The sequence below is a fragment of the Vollenhovia emeryi genome, unplaced genomic scaffold, assembly GCF_000949405.1.
Source record: "Vollenhovia emeryi isolate VEMERY1.0 unplaced genomic scaffold, V.emery_V1.0 DF939251.1, whole genome shotgun sequence".
In the NCBI taxonomy this organism is placed as follows: domain Eukaryota; kingdom Metazoa; phylum Arthropoda; class Insecta; order Hymenoptera; family Formicidae; genus Vollenhovia; species Vollenhovia emeryi.
In genome coordinates this window covers 367056-385375 of record NW_011967115.1, presented here as the reverse complement: position 1 = coordinate 385375, position 18320 = coordinate 367056, and the positions used below count along the sequence as shown (strand labels likewise).

At 42.4% G+C, this 18320-nt stretch overlaps 3 protein-coding genes across 7 annotated transcripts; 1 reads left to right on the top strand and 2 right to left on the bottom strand.

Annotated features, from left to right (window-relative positions):
• Nucleotides 1-102: 102 nt before the first annotated feature.
• Nucleotides 103-3415, bottom strand: LOC105559872 (ornithine decarboxylase 2-like). Of its 2 annotated transcripts, none has more exons than XM_012008501.1 (7): nucleotides 2735-3415; nucleotides 2561-2637; nucleotides 2122-2294; nucleotides 1692-1992; nucleotides 1373-1612; nucleotides 1088-1302; nucleotides 103-898 (listed from the first exon to the last, which is right to left on the bottom strand). In XM_012008501.1, the coding sequence occupies exons 1-7, from the start codon at nucleotides 2916-2918 to the stop codon at nucleotides 799-801; spliced, it is 1290 nt and encodes a 429-aa protein (XP_011863891.1). In that variant the 5' UTR covers nucleotides 2919-3415; the 3' UTR covers nucleotides 103-798. The 2 variants fall into 2 exon arrangements, with proteins under 2 accessions (XP_011863891.1, XP_011863892.1); XM_012008502.1 differs by having other exon boundaries at nucleotides 818-898; nucleotides 1095-1302.
• Nucleotides 3416-6122: 2707 nt separating this feature from the next.
• On the top strand, nucleotides 6123-10729 carry LOC105559868 (serine/threonine-protein phosphatase 2A 65 kDa regulatory subunit A alpha isoform). Of its 2 annotated transcripts, none has more exons than XM_012008492.1 (10): nucleotides 6123-6479; nucleotides 6766-6957; nucleotides 7874-8093; nucleotides 8186-8346; nucleotides 8762-8917; nucleotides 8998-9269; nucleotides 9351-9545; nucleotides 9619-9862; nucleotides 9945-10188; nucleotides 10407-10729. In XM_012008492.1, exons 1-10 carry the CDS (start codon nucleotides 6396-6398, stop codon nucleotides 10409-10411), a joined length of 1773 nt encoding a protein of 590 aa, XP_011863882.1. In that variant the 5' UTR covers nucleotides 6123-6395; the 3' UTR covers nucleotides 10412-10729. The 2 variants fall into 2 exon arrangements, with proteins under 2 accessions (XP_011863882.1, XP_011863883.1); XM_012008493.1 differs by having other exon boundaries at nucleotides 10402-10729.
• Nucleotides 10730-10879: 150 nt separating this feature from the next.
• On the bottom strand, nucleotides 10880-16687 carry LOC105559867. 3 transcript variants are annotated; one of them, XM_012008490.1, is made up of 10 exons: nucleotides 16259-16687; nucleotides 15553-15741; nucleotides 15234-15473; nucleotides 14901-15140; nucleotides 14693-14788; nucleotides 14335-14609; nucleotides 14164-14262; nucleotides 13807-14080; nucleotides 13476-13720; nucleotides 10880-13151 (listed from the first exon to the last, which is right to left on the bottom strand). In XM_012008490.1, the coding sequence occupies exons 2-10, from the start codon at nucleotides 15691-15693 to the stop codon at nucleotides 12992-12994; spliced, it is 1770 nt and encodes a 589-aa protein (XP_011863880.1). In that variant the 5' UTR covers nucleotides 15694-15741; nucleotides 16259-16687; the 3' UTR covers nucleotides 10880-12991. The 3 variants fall into 3 exon arrangements, with proteins under 3 accessions (XP_011863880.1, XP_011863878.1, XP_011863881.1); XM_012008488.1 differs by having other exon boundaries at nucleotides 16286-16687; XM_012008491.1 differs by lacking the exon at nucleotides 16259-16687 and adding an exon at nucleotides 16103-16211.
• Nucleotides 16688-18320: the final 1633 nt, after the last annotated feature.

Sequence of the window (18320 nt, the reverse complement as noted above, 5' to 3'; positions counted from 1 at the left end):
TGTTGGATAATATTATGAAGATCATTTAATCTCCTTCATACACGACTGATTCCAATATAAATAAAGACAATTACAAAATATTTGACAGGGTATGAAGATAATATACCACTTTTCGAAGGTCTCTAAAAACACTCTTGCATCAATTTTAACGATTTTTGCGATTTTACGTTATAAACAATAAATAAATTATTTCTCTAATATAACATACGATATATATATTTATCTACGAAATATAAATTAAGACGTACTTGCTTTTTGTACTCAGGGATATCTTAGGATTATTTTTTTATATTTTTAAGTATTTTGTTATTCGGTAGTTTTCTATCTCAAGGTTTAAATGAGATATAATCATCCGAGTTGGGAACTTATCGATAAAGACAAATAAAAGATATTTTTGCTTTAAAACAATTAAGTAGATTCTGGTAATCAACTGTTATAATAACGTATAAGTAATAAATAGCATTTTTATTTTTATAAAACACTTCATTTTTCCATCGAATGTGTTATATTTTTCTCTTTCAAAAATAATATAAAACTTAAAACTGGCTTACATTACGTCAGCTGGCATCACTTATAATTATATACATATAAAAGGAAAGAATCTTGCACACATTCGCAAATATAAAATTATAAAGTATAATTAGAAATATACATATTATAATTATCGTTCTATGTACATTTGTATAATGAGAGATTAGATAGATAGTGAGATAACAAGTAATAACTCTTAACAAATCAAACTTAATTGACAGCAAACTTATATCATCTTAATTTTATTTTAATCGCTAATTTGATTTGTCAGCGACTTTCAATATAATGCTCCCTTTCCATTAATTCGGACCACTCTATGAAATCTGTGGATTTTTGCATCAGTTTGATATCCGTCGTCAAATTTTTCCTACAAATATTAATGTTTCATTGAGTCGAACGAAATTGAAACCAAGCTGGATTAAATCACGCAAGTATTAACACAAGGCACCCTAGATAGAACAGTTTTACAGAAATTTAAAAATGTAATTTTTATACTACAAAATTTAAAATAAATGGGATGACGTATGTGTGAAAAAGATAGCGAATTAATACGAACCACTGACTTTTCCTGATAAACGGTATGACCTTTGGGATTGGAAATCCATTGAATGCGGTGCACAGACATAACGTGTAAGCACCCATGTCCTCCCAAACCAGCCAGTCGCCGATATGAAGTTCCGGCATTAATACATCTTTAACGATTACATCGTACGAATCGCAGGTCGGTCCCCATAGAGTCGAAAGAAACTTCTCATCGCTCTCTCTCATCGGCTACGTTAATTAATAATAAATTATTTTACATCAACAGAAAGACATTTTGCATACACGATTATACACGTACTTCAACGAGAGCCTGCGGGACTCGAGACTTTATGCCCACCATTTCGTCGAGAAACGAATTGTACGTTCCGACGTTCGCGTAGTACATTCTCATAATTTTGCCATCTTTACAAACGACCTTCTTGGAATGTAAATACGAGGCTAGGGTGAACGCCGAGTCAACGTAATATCTTCCGGGCTCGCTGATAACTTTTATGCTGGGGTCAAGATCCTGAATTGCATTGTTGACGATATTGGCGAGCTGAAGGGATTTAAATATGAGTTAAAAGGCCATTTTATACCCCGGCAGTATACACAGGACGTGCGAGGAAAGCGCGTACCTTGTCGATATCAGCTCCTCTCTCGCCGGGGAAGCCGCCGCCGATGTCGATCAGCTGCACGTCCTTGCAGCCCATCGACTTGGCGATCGCGATCAGTCGTCTGCATATCCCGATGCCTCTGCTGAACGCGTTCAGCTCCCCGCACGGGCTGCCCGGGTGAAAACTGAAGCCGTGCAAGGTGAGACCGAGGTCCATCGTAAGCTGTATCAGTCGCACAGCATCCTCGTCCGGCTCGCAGCCGAACTTCAATCCGAGGTCGCAATCCGAGTTTTTTGCGTCGCACCGTATGCGTATTACTATCCTGTTGGATCGTTGCGGGAGATTATTGTACGGTACCATACGTGGAAGAACAAGAGGATGAAGGAGAAGCGGGGATGCCGCCCGTAGCGTACAATGGCGAATAATAATCGCAGCGATCTCGCACACTCACTTGGCCTCGGGATAAAGATCCTTTATCTTCAAAAGCTCCAGTTCGCTGTCGGCGGTTATCCGGTCGATGTTCATTTTCTTGGCGTACTTGATGTGAGACGGGCATTTGTACGGATTCGCGAATATGATCCGGTCGGCTTGCACGCCGTACTGCATCACTTGCCTGATTTCTTGCTGTTACGGCGAATTAAATGCACGTTAAAATGAAGCCTATCATTCTGCCCCGCGATTTGAGGAGCAACGAGAAAAATGTGAGGAACAATTTCTCTATTTTCAAGTTAAAAGGAATTAATTTGAAGAAAAATCTTGACGTGACAAAATATACGATAATCGAGTTATCCTTTAAACTTGAAAGCATCGAGCGCGGAGATTGAGTAGGAATTTTAACGTTTCACGTTTAAAATGCTGAAGTCTACTGACGAAAGGCGCAACGAGTTTACCTCGGACGCGCAGTCGAAGCCAGTATTCAAAGCTGCCAATATCTTGATTACACTCGGATCGGGATTGCATTTAACCGCTGAAATCAATTTAGAGAAAGGTGAGAAACCTCAATTCTTTCGGCGCGAATTTAAGCGACATCGCCGAGGCACCAATCGTCCTTAAAGCTGACATACCGTAGTGCGGGATAACCCGCGGAATCTTGGTAATCCACTCGCGGTGCTTGTTAACAATATCACCAATATCCACGATGTAGAAGCCGTCCTCCTGGCTGTTCGTGTCGATGATAGTTTTAATAACGTCCACGTTGTCCGCCGCGTCGTCGAAGACTTTAATGTCGGTGAAATCGCTGGGAGACATGTTCGCGAGCTCCGGTGTCTTAGGTGATAACTGACGGATACGAACCGGGCGTAACAATGCCTCCGCGCGATATGCGGCTGTCCAGAGAAGTGTAACTGCTTGACTACTTATAGCAGTCCGAGATATTGTGATAAGCACTGCTTGAATACGATGTCGAGTCCACCTCGCGTTTGCTCAACGATAAGATTCGTGTGGATATTAGCGCAAGTCCTTTCATTGGCGGAATCTCTTATTGTTACGATGACGCAAATTACGAAAGGGGACCACACACTCTTAATCTTGTATCGCGTAGTATCGCCAAATTCGAGAGGTACACGTTAAAATAAAATAAAAAATAATTATGAGGTACATAAAAATCCCACGCAAATAGGAGGGAAGATACGTTTCCCGGTATACTAGCGCGAGGTGCAAGATACATGGTATAAGGTAATAATGAATATATCACGGTCAGTTGGAGGTACCGTTCGAGGTACCGTCTATAAATTCACGGTACATATTTTAGGAGGTACAAGTGGTTCCCGTACGTACCTCCTAAAGGAGCAAGTACCTGTCCCCATGCCAACGAGAGATAGCTTTTGTTATTATCTTCCTTCGTCGTGCCACATTTGCGTGATCGCGTCGGCTAGAGACCTAGAGACACGACCCAGGGAGAAATAATTTGTCGATCGATGTCGAAACGATGTCGATTCGACATCACTTTGATGGTGTCAATGTAGACTCGACGTCGTTTCGACATCAATCGACGAGCCATTTCTCGCTGGGGACGTGCATATTGCACGCATTACGGGCGCATTTTGTAATGTAGATATTCGGGGCACTTTTCGTGGCCAGTGCCAAGAATTAAATTGCGAATGTGCAGAGTACATTCGCAAATTACATAATGTGGATGAATCTTTCGTTTTATGTCTATATTGTGGGCATCCACCAACAAGACATGTTTCTCCTCAAAATAAGACTCCTAATTTCGACGCACTACCTTCCCTCCTATTTTCGTGGATCTTTACGTACCTCGTAATTACGTGTACATTTTATTTTAACATGCACCACCAATTTTTGGCGGTGCACGCTTAAGAGTGCACTCAATGATCTGTTGTTATCGTCGGCCAGGTAAACAGCCGCGCCCGGAAAATTATTGCGATTTGCGTGTAACGCGCGTGGAAATTTTTATCAGGTGGGGAAGATTTATTTCCGTCTACGCGGAAGCGAGAGGGAGACGCTATTCTGGGAGGAGAGAACGCGGAGGAATTCCCCACGGTGGTGCATTCACCTTACGCGGAAACTTGAGAGCCCGATGTCTCTCTCCCGTCACAAAGGACGTATTCCTTTCAGACATTCATCGTTTTCGCTCGCTTGCATCCTTCTTTCCGTTTCCCTGTGTATGTTCGACATATGCGTGCGCGCATACACACATACATACAGATACGTAATAACGTAAGGAAGCAATGCGCGATGTAACATAATGAATATAATCTGCGTACGGCCGACCAACGTTTATCGGCGCGCAAATCACAAAAGTCCGAAATAGACGCGTTGACAGCATCTTTATACTGTTATTGCGACAAATATTACCGTATGCCTCGGTGGTCGAATTGGTGAGACGCCCGCCTAGAGTGTAGGGAGGTCCGGGTTCAACGCCTGACTGAGGTAATATTTTTCGCAATAAATTTTCTGTATTATTAAAAATGCCAGGTATGGTCAAGAAAATACTGACGTTGTTAATTATCGCTCTGGCGACATTGAAGAATTCTTATTATAATGAATATAAATTTGTAAAAGATTTGTTTAAAAAGCCATTTAGTTTATGGGGGGGGAGGGAGGGCAATAAGGGGTGTTCATATTTGCTTATAAGACCGACAATTATGTCGGCGCGCATTTCTACTTCGAACTTAGTCACGATATGTGACTTTTGTGAAGTAACTTTAGACTGTTTGTTACGATAAATATTATCATATGCCTCGGTGGTAGAATCGGTCCAGATTCAAACCCTGGCTGAGGTAAATTCTTCGCAAAAAATTTAAAAATCAAAATCACTTGGACACCAACATCCTGTCTTGGCTCTTACATCCTTTTTTACTTCGTATTTGTATAAAAAGATTTGAAGATTTTGGTCATTTACTCACGGTGTTGATGTCCACGATGTGGAAACCGTCTTTTTCATGTTGAGTACAGTTGTAGTGATGTCCGCCGGATACATTCTCCCTGTGTTAACACAAATATTCAAATATATTGTAAATTGTAATGCACAAATGCTGCTGCTATAGCAATTACAGGAAATTATCCTCGGTTTTAACGACGAAGCAGCGCCATTTATTTGTGAGTAGAAGTAAGGAAAAAATGTTATATAAAAGTTACAACCAAAGAAACGTGCCGCGAATGAAAGAAACTTATTTTTGTCATTAGTATAGTAATTTAATTTCAATTTAATAATTTCATTTAATTAATGTAATTTGTCCACTTAAAAATATAATTTCTTTCTTTGCCCGAACATTAGTTACATACACGCGCTATGAGAAATTAATTGTTTTTAACAGAGAATTTTTAACGCGGTTGGGCGATCGCCCAGGGCGCCAAATCTGCAAGGGGCGCCGCTGCCTGGTTTCACCTAGGTTTGCGAGCGAGAGATTCCCTAAAATATAAAAACAGAATAGGGTTCGTCCTTCGATATTATCGCCCTGTCTGTTCTTTCTCAAGAATTTCGAGCTCTTGAATTTAAATGGACGCCGCGATATAATCTTGAACGCCAACGTTGCTAAAACCGGCACTGGATAGACCCTTGTGGTGTTAATTACAGGCAGGACGTGATTGCACAACGCCGCGTGCAGCCACGAGTTTCGTATTCGCGCATTTTCCAAGTAGCATACTGGAAACTTGAGCCCATTCTATCCGGCAGATTCGAACGTTTCCATATACGTGACCATCTTGGGAGATTATCTTAGCCTTAGACTCGTTGTGTTACAAAAAATTCCACTCACGCTATCAACGTGACAATCCAAATTTACGCAGTTGCCCACAAGAAAGATGTAATTATCGCAGAGAACTCGCAAAACTGATACTTACGTCTCCCGTTAATGTTGCAACCGCGAAGTCCTCGCAAGCTCCAACACCTTCGACGCTATCCGCGTAAAAATGGCGGCTCCCCAACGCGTCTCTCCGAGTCTCCGGGAAGCGCAGGGAGTCGCCATCTGGCGGCGGCGCGCGTCACCGCCGTCGTCGGTGATTCACGGGAAGTCGCATGGGGGCCGCGAGTGGATCCTCTCGAGAGTGCTCCGGAGGGCCCGTACTTTGGCCCTGCTTCTCAACCGCTAAACAGTGTCCCCGCGCAATTATGCTGTAAATCGGCCGCGCGCGTACTCCCCGAAGACGGTGCCCGATACACATCGACACACATCCCGCCGAGGCATTCGAGTGGGCGCATCTGACGCGACGCGAGGGCATCGAGCGTAACCGAGTCCACCAGTGCGTGTCCCCGGCAGCAAGATGGCAGCGAGCGACTCCAACACGGACGACAGCCTCTACCCGATCGCGGTTCTGATCGACGAGCTGAAGAACGAGGATGTCCAGGTGGGTCGCCGCGACGGCGATCGCGCCCGAGCGAGTCCCCCGCTCCCTCCCCCGCGTCCTCCGCCGGGTCCTCTCTTTCCTCGCTACGCGTCCGCTCAGCGGAGCACCGGGAAGGTGTCCTGCGCTTTCTGGACGGTCACGAGGATCTGGCACTTGTGATAGTGCGAGTCGAGCGCCGGACACGCGATTGTGAGCAAAGGAGACCCGGGTGGAAATCGGACAACGTTCGTCGACCATTTTTCGTCACCGTTCAGGGGGTCGTTACATGTTATCCTTTTCGTTGCAGCTACGTCTCAACTCCATCAAGAAGCTATCGACGATCGCGCTCGCGCTGGGCGTCGAACGGACGCGGAGCGAGCTGATACCGTTTCTGACCGAGACCATTTACGACGAGGATGAGGTCCTCCTCGCGCTGGCCGAGCAGCTCGGCACGTTTACTCCTCTTGTCGGTGGACCGGAATTCGTACACTGTCTATTGGTAAGGATCTGTTTCGGATGGCAATCGACACTAAGTGGTATTCATAGTCCAACCTTGCATTTAAAATCATCTTAATATTTTAAATGGCATTGAGTTCGCCGATTGTGACTCGTAGAGTTAAAAGAATAGACTGGGTGTTCTTATGCGTGCGTCAACTGACGCGTGGACCGAAGGATAGAGATAAGTCTCTCTCTCTCTCTCTCGCACACTATAGAAAGTGGGGAGGAGTACAGAGAAGAGCCTTGTATCCACGATCCAAGAACTTGGACACACAGTCTTTACGATGTTTAATTCTCCCTGTCTTCACATTCCCACCAACTCGTGTATTAGAAAGAGAACGACTTACGCTAGCGACTTGTCTCTCTCACTCGCAGGAATTTGACGAATTCTTATGGCCAGTCTCTGACTACAGGGTCTCTAACTTACGCTATTGCTCTCTCTTTCTAACGTCAGCTGCCCTTATAAAATGCGCAGTCTGTTTTTCTTAAGTCTATGTTATGACTCGACTATTTCTAAGTGGAGCCACATATCAGAGATTGTACTCGAGATTGTCGAACGGATCGAGAAGGTTTGGAATGCCAGTGTAAATACACAGTAGTATATTTCGGTAAAGCCAAGTACAAGAGGATAAATATTTACGTGCGTTCGCGTTTGTGTATACACAACAGGTGATCCCTCGATCGAGAAGCCTCAGGCTTCTCTTCCCTCTTCCGTGGGCAAAATCGCGCATGCGTTGATCTCTCACAGTTGCCGTCTCCCCGCGCACAATTGCTATATTCTTTTCAGAGATAATCTTTAATATCTAAAACAAACTTAAAACTACGTGTTGGACTATGAATGTTGCTTTAATAGAAATTTCATCGTGTCTCCTTGTTCCGCCCATCGAAGAGATAAATAATGTAAATTACTGATTCAGCCACCACTGGAGTCCCTGGCCACCGTGGAAGAGACTGTGGTCCGCGACAAAGCTGTGGAGTCTTTAAGAAATATCGCGAGCCAACACAGCCCCGCGGATCTGGAGGAGCACTTTGTCCCGTTGGTGCAACGCTTGGCCTCGGGAGATTGGTTCACGTCGAGGACATCGGCGTGCGGCTTATTCAGCGTTTGTTATCCGAGGGTGAGCCCAGCCATCAAAGGTAATTGCACGACAGTCCTCGTGCCGGATCAGTGTTTAAGCGAAACGAATATTGATAATCCTAATGTTTTTTTGGAAACTCGAATGTTGCAGCGGAACTGCGAAATCACTTCCGCAGCTTGTGCCAGGATGATACACCCATGGCGCGACGGTCAGCCGCTTCCAAGTTAGGCGAGTTCGCAAAAGTCGTGGAAATCGAGTACCTCAAATCTGATTTAATACCCATGTTTGTTATACTCGCTCAGGACGAACAAGTAGGTGCATTGAAACAATGAAACTTCACAAACGTTCTGTTTTATCCGAGCGGTAAACCACTGAGGGTATTGTGTACAGATTGCGGCATTATTAGGCATTTTTTGGGCATTAGTTTGGACATCAGGCCTTGCTGGGGTATTCTAAAAATTAAATAAAGTTAAATAGGACGTTGTAATATAAATCGAACAAGCGAGGGCGCCTTTAGGCCCGAGCAAGATGTTGGTAGTCCAGTAATTGTAATCTAAAGTGTGAATTCGTGTACCGTTTTCAATAATATAAAGGTAAAACAAGATACGTAAGATAAAGCAATGCCCACTGGGCATTAGTAGGCATTGGTGTACATGATTTTGGTCAGCGGTTTACCCCTCGGTTTTATCAGCCAGATCTGTTACACGGTGACGCGTAATTTTACAGGATTCAGTTCGTCTTCTGGCTGTTGAAGCCTGCGTCAGTATTGCAGCGCTGTTACAACAAGAAGATGTTGAACAATTGGTCATGCCTACGCTCCGCCAGTGCGCCAGCGATCAATCTTGGCGCGTTCGTTACATGGTGGCAGATAAATTTACAGATGTACGTATCATTGTTTAACACTTAAACATCGAGATTTGTTTTGAGAAAATTTTGTACTAAAAGCATAATTTTTCCTGCAGCTCCAAAAGGCTGTCGGACCGGAAATAACGAAAACAGATCTTGTGCCAGCATTTCAAGTATTATTGAAAGATATCGAAGCGGAGGTGCGGGCCGCAGCTGCTGATAAAGTCCGCGATTTCTGCCAGAATCTTGATCAGTTTAATCAGGAGTCTATAATAATGACAAATATATTGCCCATTGTTAAAGAACTCGTGGCAGATCCCAATCAGCATGTGAAGTCAGCTTTGGCAAGCGTAATCATGGGGCTAAGTCCCATTCTCGGCAAGCAAAAGTAAGAACAAATGTAATTTAAATATAATGCTACAACACAAAGTATACAATCGATTGATAAACATTTTAATATTGTTTGCAGCACAATTGAACATCTGTTGCCTCTATTCCTATCCCAGCTGAGAGATGAATGTCCCGAAGTGCGACTCAATATCATTAGTAATCTAGAATGCGTTAATGAAGTTATTGGCATACAGCAACTCTCGCAGTCTCTCTTACCCGCTATCGTGGAGTTAGCCGAGGACTCTAAGTGGCGTGTGCGACTAGCTATTATTGAGTAATTACATTTGCTTTCGTCTAAATTGAATTTGAGAAAAATAGTGCGCTTGTGCTAATGCCTTGAATTTCAGATATATGCCATTGCTAGCCGGGCAGCTTGGCGTGGAGTTCTTTGATGAGAAATTAAATTCTCTCTGTATGACTTGGTTGGTGGATCATGTTTATGCGATTCGGGAAGCAGCTACGTTAAACCTGAAGAAACTGGTAGAGAAGTTTGGGCCCGATTGGGCACAGAATACGGTGATACCTAAAGTCTTGGCTATGTCCAGGGATCAGAATTATCTGCATAGAATGACATGTCTGTTTTGTATCAATGTAAGCTACATCATTATATTGTATAGCTTCGACCGTGGCAATAGTATGTAATTTAATGCGTGAATTTACATTTCTGTAACAGGTTCTGGCTGAAGTATGTGGTCCAGAGATAACGACAAAAGTGATGCTTCCAACTGTATTAACAATGGCCACTGATAATGTTGCAAATGTAAGATTTAATGTCGCTAAGACTCTACAGCGAATTGGACCTTTCCTAGAACCCTCAGCAGTTCAAACTCAAGTAAAACCTATCCTCGATAAACTCAATACTGACAGTGACGTAGATGTGAAATACTTTGCTTCAGAAGCAATCGCTGGCATAGCAGGTAAACATATCGCTATACTATGTTTTGTTATAAATTCTTATATTTTACATGTCTTTTATTAACGTGTAAGAAATGAATAATCAACATGTTTGAACGTACATATGTGCATGCATATTTCTAATTTGTCTTATTATAAGAAGTATTACTTTATAAGACGCTAATTTATTTTCGATTTCTCAATTATATTTGGCCTTAATTATGATAACGTTTCAGCGTAGGTTGAACGACCCAGTGCATTTATCACTTATCCAATAATAATCAACTTAAATTTGAAAGAGAGACAGAAATAATATGCCACAATACTTCACTTTTAAACACATGGCAACAGGTAATATTATGCACAGTCAAGGCAAATTTTGGCAGAAGGAGACATACAAATGAGTAGATTATATTAAACCGTATTTTAAGTTATGTTGTATTTGTATACCTATAATTACAGTAATGAGTACAATATTCGATTTAATTGGTATCATGTATTTCTCGTACATAAAGTAATTGTCGTAAAAAATATATAACGATAATAAAAAAAATGTATCTTCAATCGTTTCTATAACCAAAATATCTAGTTGTGAACAACACATCCGTTTTTCCAATCAAGAGGTTTAATAATCTCACGTCTTGATAATTAACACTTTAATTACTTAGGCCTTCAATTCGTATTATATATTATTTTCAGAGAAACAAGAATCAGTTTTGTGTTATAATATATTTTATTACATACCATTAATATGAACATCTTACATTACATGATATCACAGCTTATCACTATTATTGTTTAATAAGTTTCCAATATATATTTAGTAAACGTAATACTTGTAAATATACCGATATTATGAAGACGTTTATTACTTATTGTTAGCATTTCTAAGTTTTATCCGCATAAGAAATTATAATCAGTTACATTGAATTAAGAAAATAATTTTGTTTTTTTCCACTTGCTTTTCAATTATATGCTAATAGCTGGGTGTAATGTTAAACCAAAAATGCAATCAATAAGTAAATTATAACCTAACCAATGTTGTTCTCTAACAAAATATATAGTAATACGAATTTTGTTCATTATTGCGTTAGGTAAGCGTACTGTTGCTGCACAATTTTCTGTTTTAATATAATAATACAGGGATGTAGCTGTAATTGTATAGCTACTGTACTTCTTGAGCTTTTAAAAATTTCTTTTTATAGTACGATTATTATCAGATGCAGTTAAGATCAATTGTTTTTCATTAAAATCTACTTAATATGTATGGAATCTTTTTTTTTACTGGGTTTTTAATGCTTCAATACTTTCTAAAACTGAATACTTGTTAAGACATTAAAGTAATTATCATATACATGACATATCATGACAAATTCAAAATACAAAGGATATAATTGCATTAATAATGCATTATTTCATAATATCTAATTTATCATTAATTTTATATAAAATATCCTGTAAAGAAAATAATCCTTATAACACTCAACACTTAATAATTTTATGTACATATAAGAATTATGAAATATATTATCTACTATTTTAAAGATACTTCTAGAAATAATGCAAATTTTAGCATTTTGTAAAAAAATTCGTAATTTCTGTCCATTTTAACAGTCAAATTGTTTATATAATTAAAGATACGATTTATGCAATATTGCCACAACTGGTACATTTTCAACTTCAACTAGTTTTCTTAATAATAATGCAACATGATTTCTTAGTTTAACATAAAAAGCTTAATACTACACCGATTCAGTTTTGTAATACAATCTATAACAACAATGGTCTTCTTTTATTGTGAACTTATCGAAAGAAATGAAGATTTATTAATTTCGTTCATTTTTTGATGTCGAGAATGATGAAAATGTAAGCTAATCAGTAAAGCAATTTAAAACATTGCCAATCTCTTATTGATATTTAAATGGAAAGTCTATCTTTTGATATATTCTTAATCTATGTATGACATGACTATGTTATACATTCTTCTATACAACATTCCTTTTAAATATTTAATACTTGCTAATAAATTATCCATTAACAAAATTATAAATACTAATGGGTAAATTGCACCAATGAGATTGTATCTTTTATCTATGTTCGGAAGTCGTGTTTTGTTAATAGCGATTAATTATGCTACTGATATACTTTTTACAACCTAATTCAAAATTTAAAATACTCGATATTTAATTTTTTACTGCTTATATATGAATATGTATCATTAACGTAATATCTTCAACAAAACGAAGCAACTAAAGTATATCTCGTCATATCTCGTCCACATTCTGTAATACCTTCTTAGGTATATAAATTATACATACATTATATGCGACATGACGAGTATATGAATACGATGAAAACACGTATGAATGTCATATGATGAAACAATCAGGAAAAGTAAAATATGGAAGTTTGGCAACTCTTTTAAATCTATCGTGAAAATATAGACACGGGGTACGGTCGCGGAGCTCGCTATTAAATCGCTGAGAATGTCATCAATCTTTCTTTGACGCATAATGAGTAACAAGGATAGAATGACGTTTTCAGCGCTGAATAGCGCTGATAGTGAGCTCCCGCGAACGCACCTGCAGTATGTCTCTGCTCAGTTTTCTCATTTCGTATTCTATAAAACAAGGGTTTTATAGAAGCACGTGAAGACTCTGAGTAGAGACATATTGTGCCTTAATCATCGTCGTTTTGTACATTATCATTACATACGCTTGGACAGCGTACACATCCGTGTTAATCTATTACCTACTTATCCTATTTTGAATCTTTCTACTTCAGGTAGGAAGATACTTGTGTTCGTAACACAATGGCAAGTATGAATTATATCGTGGCCATGTCCGACTTGGTCAAATCCACCGAAATCGTATGACTAATTGTAGTAACATGTGCGGCCCCGCTGTCCTCGCTACCGCTGTTAACAATATTTAACGATGAAATTTTGGCTCGCTGATACGCTACAACGGTATTCAAGCTCAAGAATCTAGAACAAACCATTTCAACTGTTATTAAACTGAATGTATGAAATTTTTATTTTTATTAAGGGGCAACACCTGTGTAACCGGCTGAAATAGAGGTCTACTATACATGTCGAAAAGTAAAAAAACATGTTTTTATAAGTAAATATTACAAAATGGTGGATTAAAGGTGCGTTCGGGGAGCGCGCTTTTAGCGCTAAAAGCGTCTTCTATCCTTGTTCGACATACAGCGAGTGACGACGATAGACTGATGCTTTCAGCGCTAATAACGTCTCCCCCCCCCCCAGGCGCAGCCTAAATGTTCTAAAAATAAAACATCATCTACTTACCTTATGCAGACATACATAATCAGTAATGCGGTTCCAGCTGCGAGCATTCTAATGATTGGCCCTTCTACAAGCTGGATAACTATCCAGGCAGCAGCAGAAGACGCACACATCGTGGTAACAATAGCAATAGTCTGCAGACAATGGCGTGGGGTCAAACTGTTTTGCCAATCCAGTCGGCTGGCATGTTCAACGTTATATTTCGTGTTGCAGACTTTGCAGACAAGACTGTCAGCATTTACAGAACTCTGAAAGAGTAAGGAAATCACGATTGGTAAGGCGCATTACGTTGAAAGCGATCGGTATTCAGGGTAAGACATCGTAGCCACTTTACCTCAACGAGCCAGCGACGCAAACAGTCGTGGTGTACAGCGCTTACATCACCTCTACATTGGCATGGCTGTATCAATGGACCAGCATCTTGTCTCTCGCTATCGTAACAGATCCAGCAATCCTTGCTGGTAATCGACGCTGTATCGGTGGAGAGAAACGCGGTATCTTGAGACGCGCCCTTTTCCTGCAGCTCAATTTCCTTTATGTGCTTCCCTTGATCCAGATCTAGTCTCTTCAATATGCGCTTCGGATTTAGAATCCACAATTGTTCCGGACTGAAACGGAAATGGCGAGAATGATGTTGCAGAAGGGCATATTACGCAAGACACTTTTATAAGACACAAAGTACGAAACGTACCTCATACAATTCCATAGAACACAAGGAAACCATAGTGCTACGCCAACCTCGATAACACGAAATACAACGTCATGCCAATTCCTGCTGTACAGCGGCACCCTAAAATAAGAATACGCATTAGGGAACATCCACAAGTTATTATAATTCGTGCTTGTCCCTCCGTTTCCTTACTTTGTCTTCCAAAATTCACTGAGGGTCTCGCTGAACAGGAAACCAACTACTATGAACAGCATAAACGCTTGCGAGAGCAATCCGAATCTCGACTGATGCAACTGGGACGTATTCACTTGTTGCATATGCACAGGCTCCGCAGTGGACGTGGATGGACCTGGTTCGAACAGTTTCGCCGTGACTTGATCCTCGGCGTGGACTTTTGTCGTATCAGCTACGCGTTTGTTCGTTGCGATGGAAGCAACGTGACATTCATTTAAGAATCCACCGCGAACCTGATGAAAAAATTCACAGGTCACTCTCTCGGCGCTGTATATAAATACTTCAGTAATAATATTACAATGCGAAAGAGGCATACTTTGAAAAAGACTTCCACTCCGTATATCAAGAAGAAGATCACTACGATGAACAGGAGCACTGCGTAGCAGCCGTTGAATACATGAGTATAAAAGCTCTGGGGAAGAAGACAAGGATTTTATCAACCAATTATTTTCAGCAAAAACTTGACGCGCGTGCAAATCATTAAAATATCGTCAAAGTCACTCAATTATATTTCTATCACTTACTTGATCTACTTGTGAATAGGTCTGGGCCGTGATAAACTCCGCCAACAAGAGGGAGTAGGTTATTATGTTGAAGACGACGAAGGCCAGGAAAGACTTTGACAAGAATTGAGGCTTGTCCCAGCGAATGTCTCTCAGATGAACCACCTCGGCCCAGAAGCAGACGATCAGCGACGACCCACTCAGGAGCAACGGATAATACGCCGACAGCAAACTCCTGGACCAACCCTCCTTGAAGGCGGTCTGCGGGGAAGATAAGAGCGTGCAGATTAAAAGCGTGCGACGGGCGGCGAGGATATACGTTTGGAGGGAACGCACGTAAAGGTGTTTACGTACCGGCGACGTGAAGTACGCTCCTCGTATGATCGACGCGAGGAAAACCACGAAGTAGAGCAGCTTTTGATTGGTGACCCGGCACGCTCGCAGGAAGGACGGGGCCTTCATGCGCTGCCACTCGGCGACGATGCACATGACGAGCTGTATCAGGCAGACGAAAGCCAGTAGGAAAAAAATGGACGCGAAGGCTATGTAGTAGCTCAGATTCGGGATATGGCACTCCGGCCCGTCGAACTGGATCTGAAACGTGGCGCGGGTTATCGTTTACGTTCGCCATTGTCCACGGGGGTCGCGACTCGGCGCGCTTGAACGTCATTACCTCACACAGGCAGGTCCCGTTGTGGCATTCCCCATGGCCGGAGCAGTTATCGTTCCCGCAGCTGTTGTTCCAGGCCATCATGCCGAATTTAACCAACAAGGACAACGGATTTTGCGTACTCAGCGCGATCACCTGTTCCATGATCGCTGGATGCAGAGCAACTGCTCCGGTACAGCCCTCTGGAAAACTCTGTTTTGAAATGTAAATCGCTTATCACTCAAGTGTTTTTCGCACCACACGCATGATTGATTATGCGGACGGCGGACAAAGATTCCCCGACACCTTTACAATTACGTGCAAATTTATGCGAGGTGGGGGATCGCTTCGGACGATCGCGTCGAGGGGGAGGACGATTGTGAAAATTTCGAGAGGCAAGACAAGCGTGTGCCTCGCGAACTCGCGCGACTCGACGACCGCCACGGCGAGTCGCGCGTCGCGCGCGGGGGGGGAATTCGCGCGACAATTGACGGGACGCGGTGGGAAAACAAATTACACCGTGTATCTCTCTCTCGCGCGCGCGCGACACGTAACTCGCGAAACAACAAAATACCTGGCGCCTCCGCCGCAGGAAAAATTCGACGCTACCGACTCCCCGTTCGCCTATTCTAGACTCGGGGCTCGAGCGACGCACGAGGCCAATTAGACGCGGGCGATGATGCACCGCTCTTCGGAGAAAACTAGCTCCGAGAGCGGGAAAGAAAAGTACCTTCTCCCCCCCTGCCTGTGCACTGACCGTTTGGCGGAGCCAGCGCGTCCACGGGCGTATGTAGGGCTCGCAGGTGCAAAGTGAGTACAGATGTACGCGGGCGAGGACGCGAGTCCCCAAGACCGTCACATCGGGTCAGCTGTCACCGTTCCGTCTGCGCAACGCGCGACGCCACCGTCCGCACGCCGAGGCCTCTACGCGTTGACCTCGATCGTCAGCGAGGAGTATCCGCGAGCCCGTGGAGTCATGTAGCGAGAGACGAGCAGTGCAGCAGCGGCCGCGCGCGCGACACACAATAGAGGAAACGCACCCCCTCGCACCGACCCCCGTAGAGGGTCCGCTCTACGACGAATTGCCGAGTGTGCCGAAACAATCGGCGCGATGACGCAAACGCGTCGCCCGCAACGGAGTTGCGTCCCGCCGGACTCGTCCAGATTCCGCCAATGGCGCGCGCGGAGTGCGCTCCTACCTTGTCTCTCCTCCCCTCTCTCACTCTCTCTCTCTTTCCTTCTCCGCGTCTCGTTGCTTTTCCGCGCTGTTTTCGTCTTCAGAGATAGGCTGATGGCAGACAACTATCCGTAAGCGCTTAAGACTGACGTAGTCGTGGACTTAAGGTAAGGCAGAGAAAAACGTAAGCCGTAAGGAACACGTGTTCCACGGCTTATGTTTTTCTCTGCCTTACCTTAAGTCCACGACTACGTCAGTCTTAAGCGCTTACGGATAGTTGTTTGCCATCAGCCATAGCAGATAACCGAATTGCGATTAGTTTAATCAGGAATTAACTTATCAAGTACATTGTTTTGCCAACGTGGATAGAAATGTTAATTTCTTGTTTAATATGCGGAGAAGAGGAGATTTATAGATCAGGGGCAGTGATATATGGCACAGTTTGTTTGGCTGCAATTTTTACAGTTAAATTAATTGTATGTTAATTAATGTACGACTGGGAGGAGCGCAGCAACTGACATTGCTGATTTACCTATTATGACTATAAGTTAGATCTTCTACGCGACTGTGATTAGTCAATTTCTTAAGCCTCGTTCATAGAAGTCGTAAAGTCGTAGCCGTAAAGTCGTAGTCGTAAAGTCGTAGCCGTAAAGTCGTAGTCGTAAAGTTGTAGCCGTAAAATCGTAGTCGTAAAGTCGTAGTCGTAAATCCTCGTCTACATAGAGGTCGTAAAGTCGTAGTCGTAAGAATAGTCGATTATGATTGGTCAATTCTTATGTGTCTGACGAAATTGACCAATCGCAGTCGATTATTCTTACGACTACGACTCTGCGACTCGCATTGTAAACCCCGCATAAGTAAGCTGTAAAGCCTCCGCTACAATGATTCTCGGTTCTGTCTACAATGGTCGTACAGTTGTATCGATGGTCGCTTGAGCAGTCGCAAAGTAAGAATTGACCAATCGCAGTCGATTATTCTTACGACTACGACTCTGCGACTCGCATTGTAGACAGAACCGAGAATCATTGTAGCGGAGGCTTAAGAATTGACCAATCGCAGTCGATTATTCTTACGACTACGACCATTGTAGACAGAACCGAGAATCATGAGGCTTGTTTTCTGTTCCTACACTAGTGAACTAGTGCAATAAATTGGAGTAAGACAAGCATATTTTTTCTCATTCTAGCTTACTGCACTAGTTCACCAGTGCAGGAACAGAAAACAAACCCATTGTAGCGGAGGCTTAAGTCCCAGTCTACAATAGAGATTTAAGCCCTAAGCCTTAAGAAATTGACTAATCACAGTCGCGCATTCTACTCATACTTGACCGTGATTGGTCAATTTCTTAAAGCTTAGGGCTTAAATCCTCTATTGTAGACTGGGACTTAGTCCCAGTCTACAATAGAGATTTAAGCCCTAAGCCTTAAGAAATTGACTAATCACAGTCGCATATTCTGCTCACACTTGACCGTGATTGGCCAATTTCTTAAAGCTTAGGGCTTAAATCATCTATTGTAGACTGGGACTAAAGAAATTGACCAATCACGGTCAAGTATGAGCGAAATTTTCCTCCGTGAAAATGGTCTCGGAATACTTTTAGATCCAAAAAGGAACC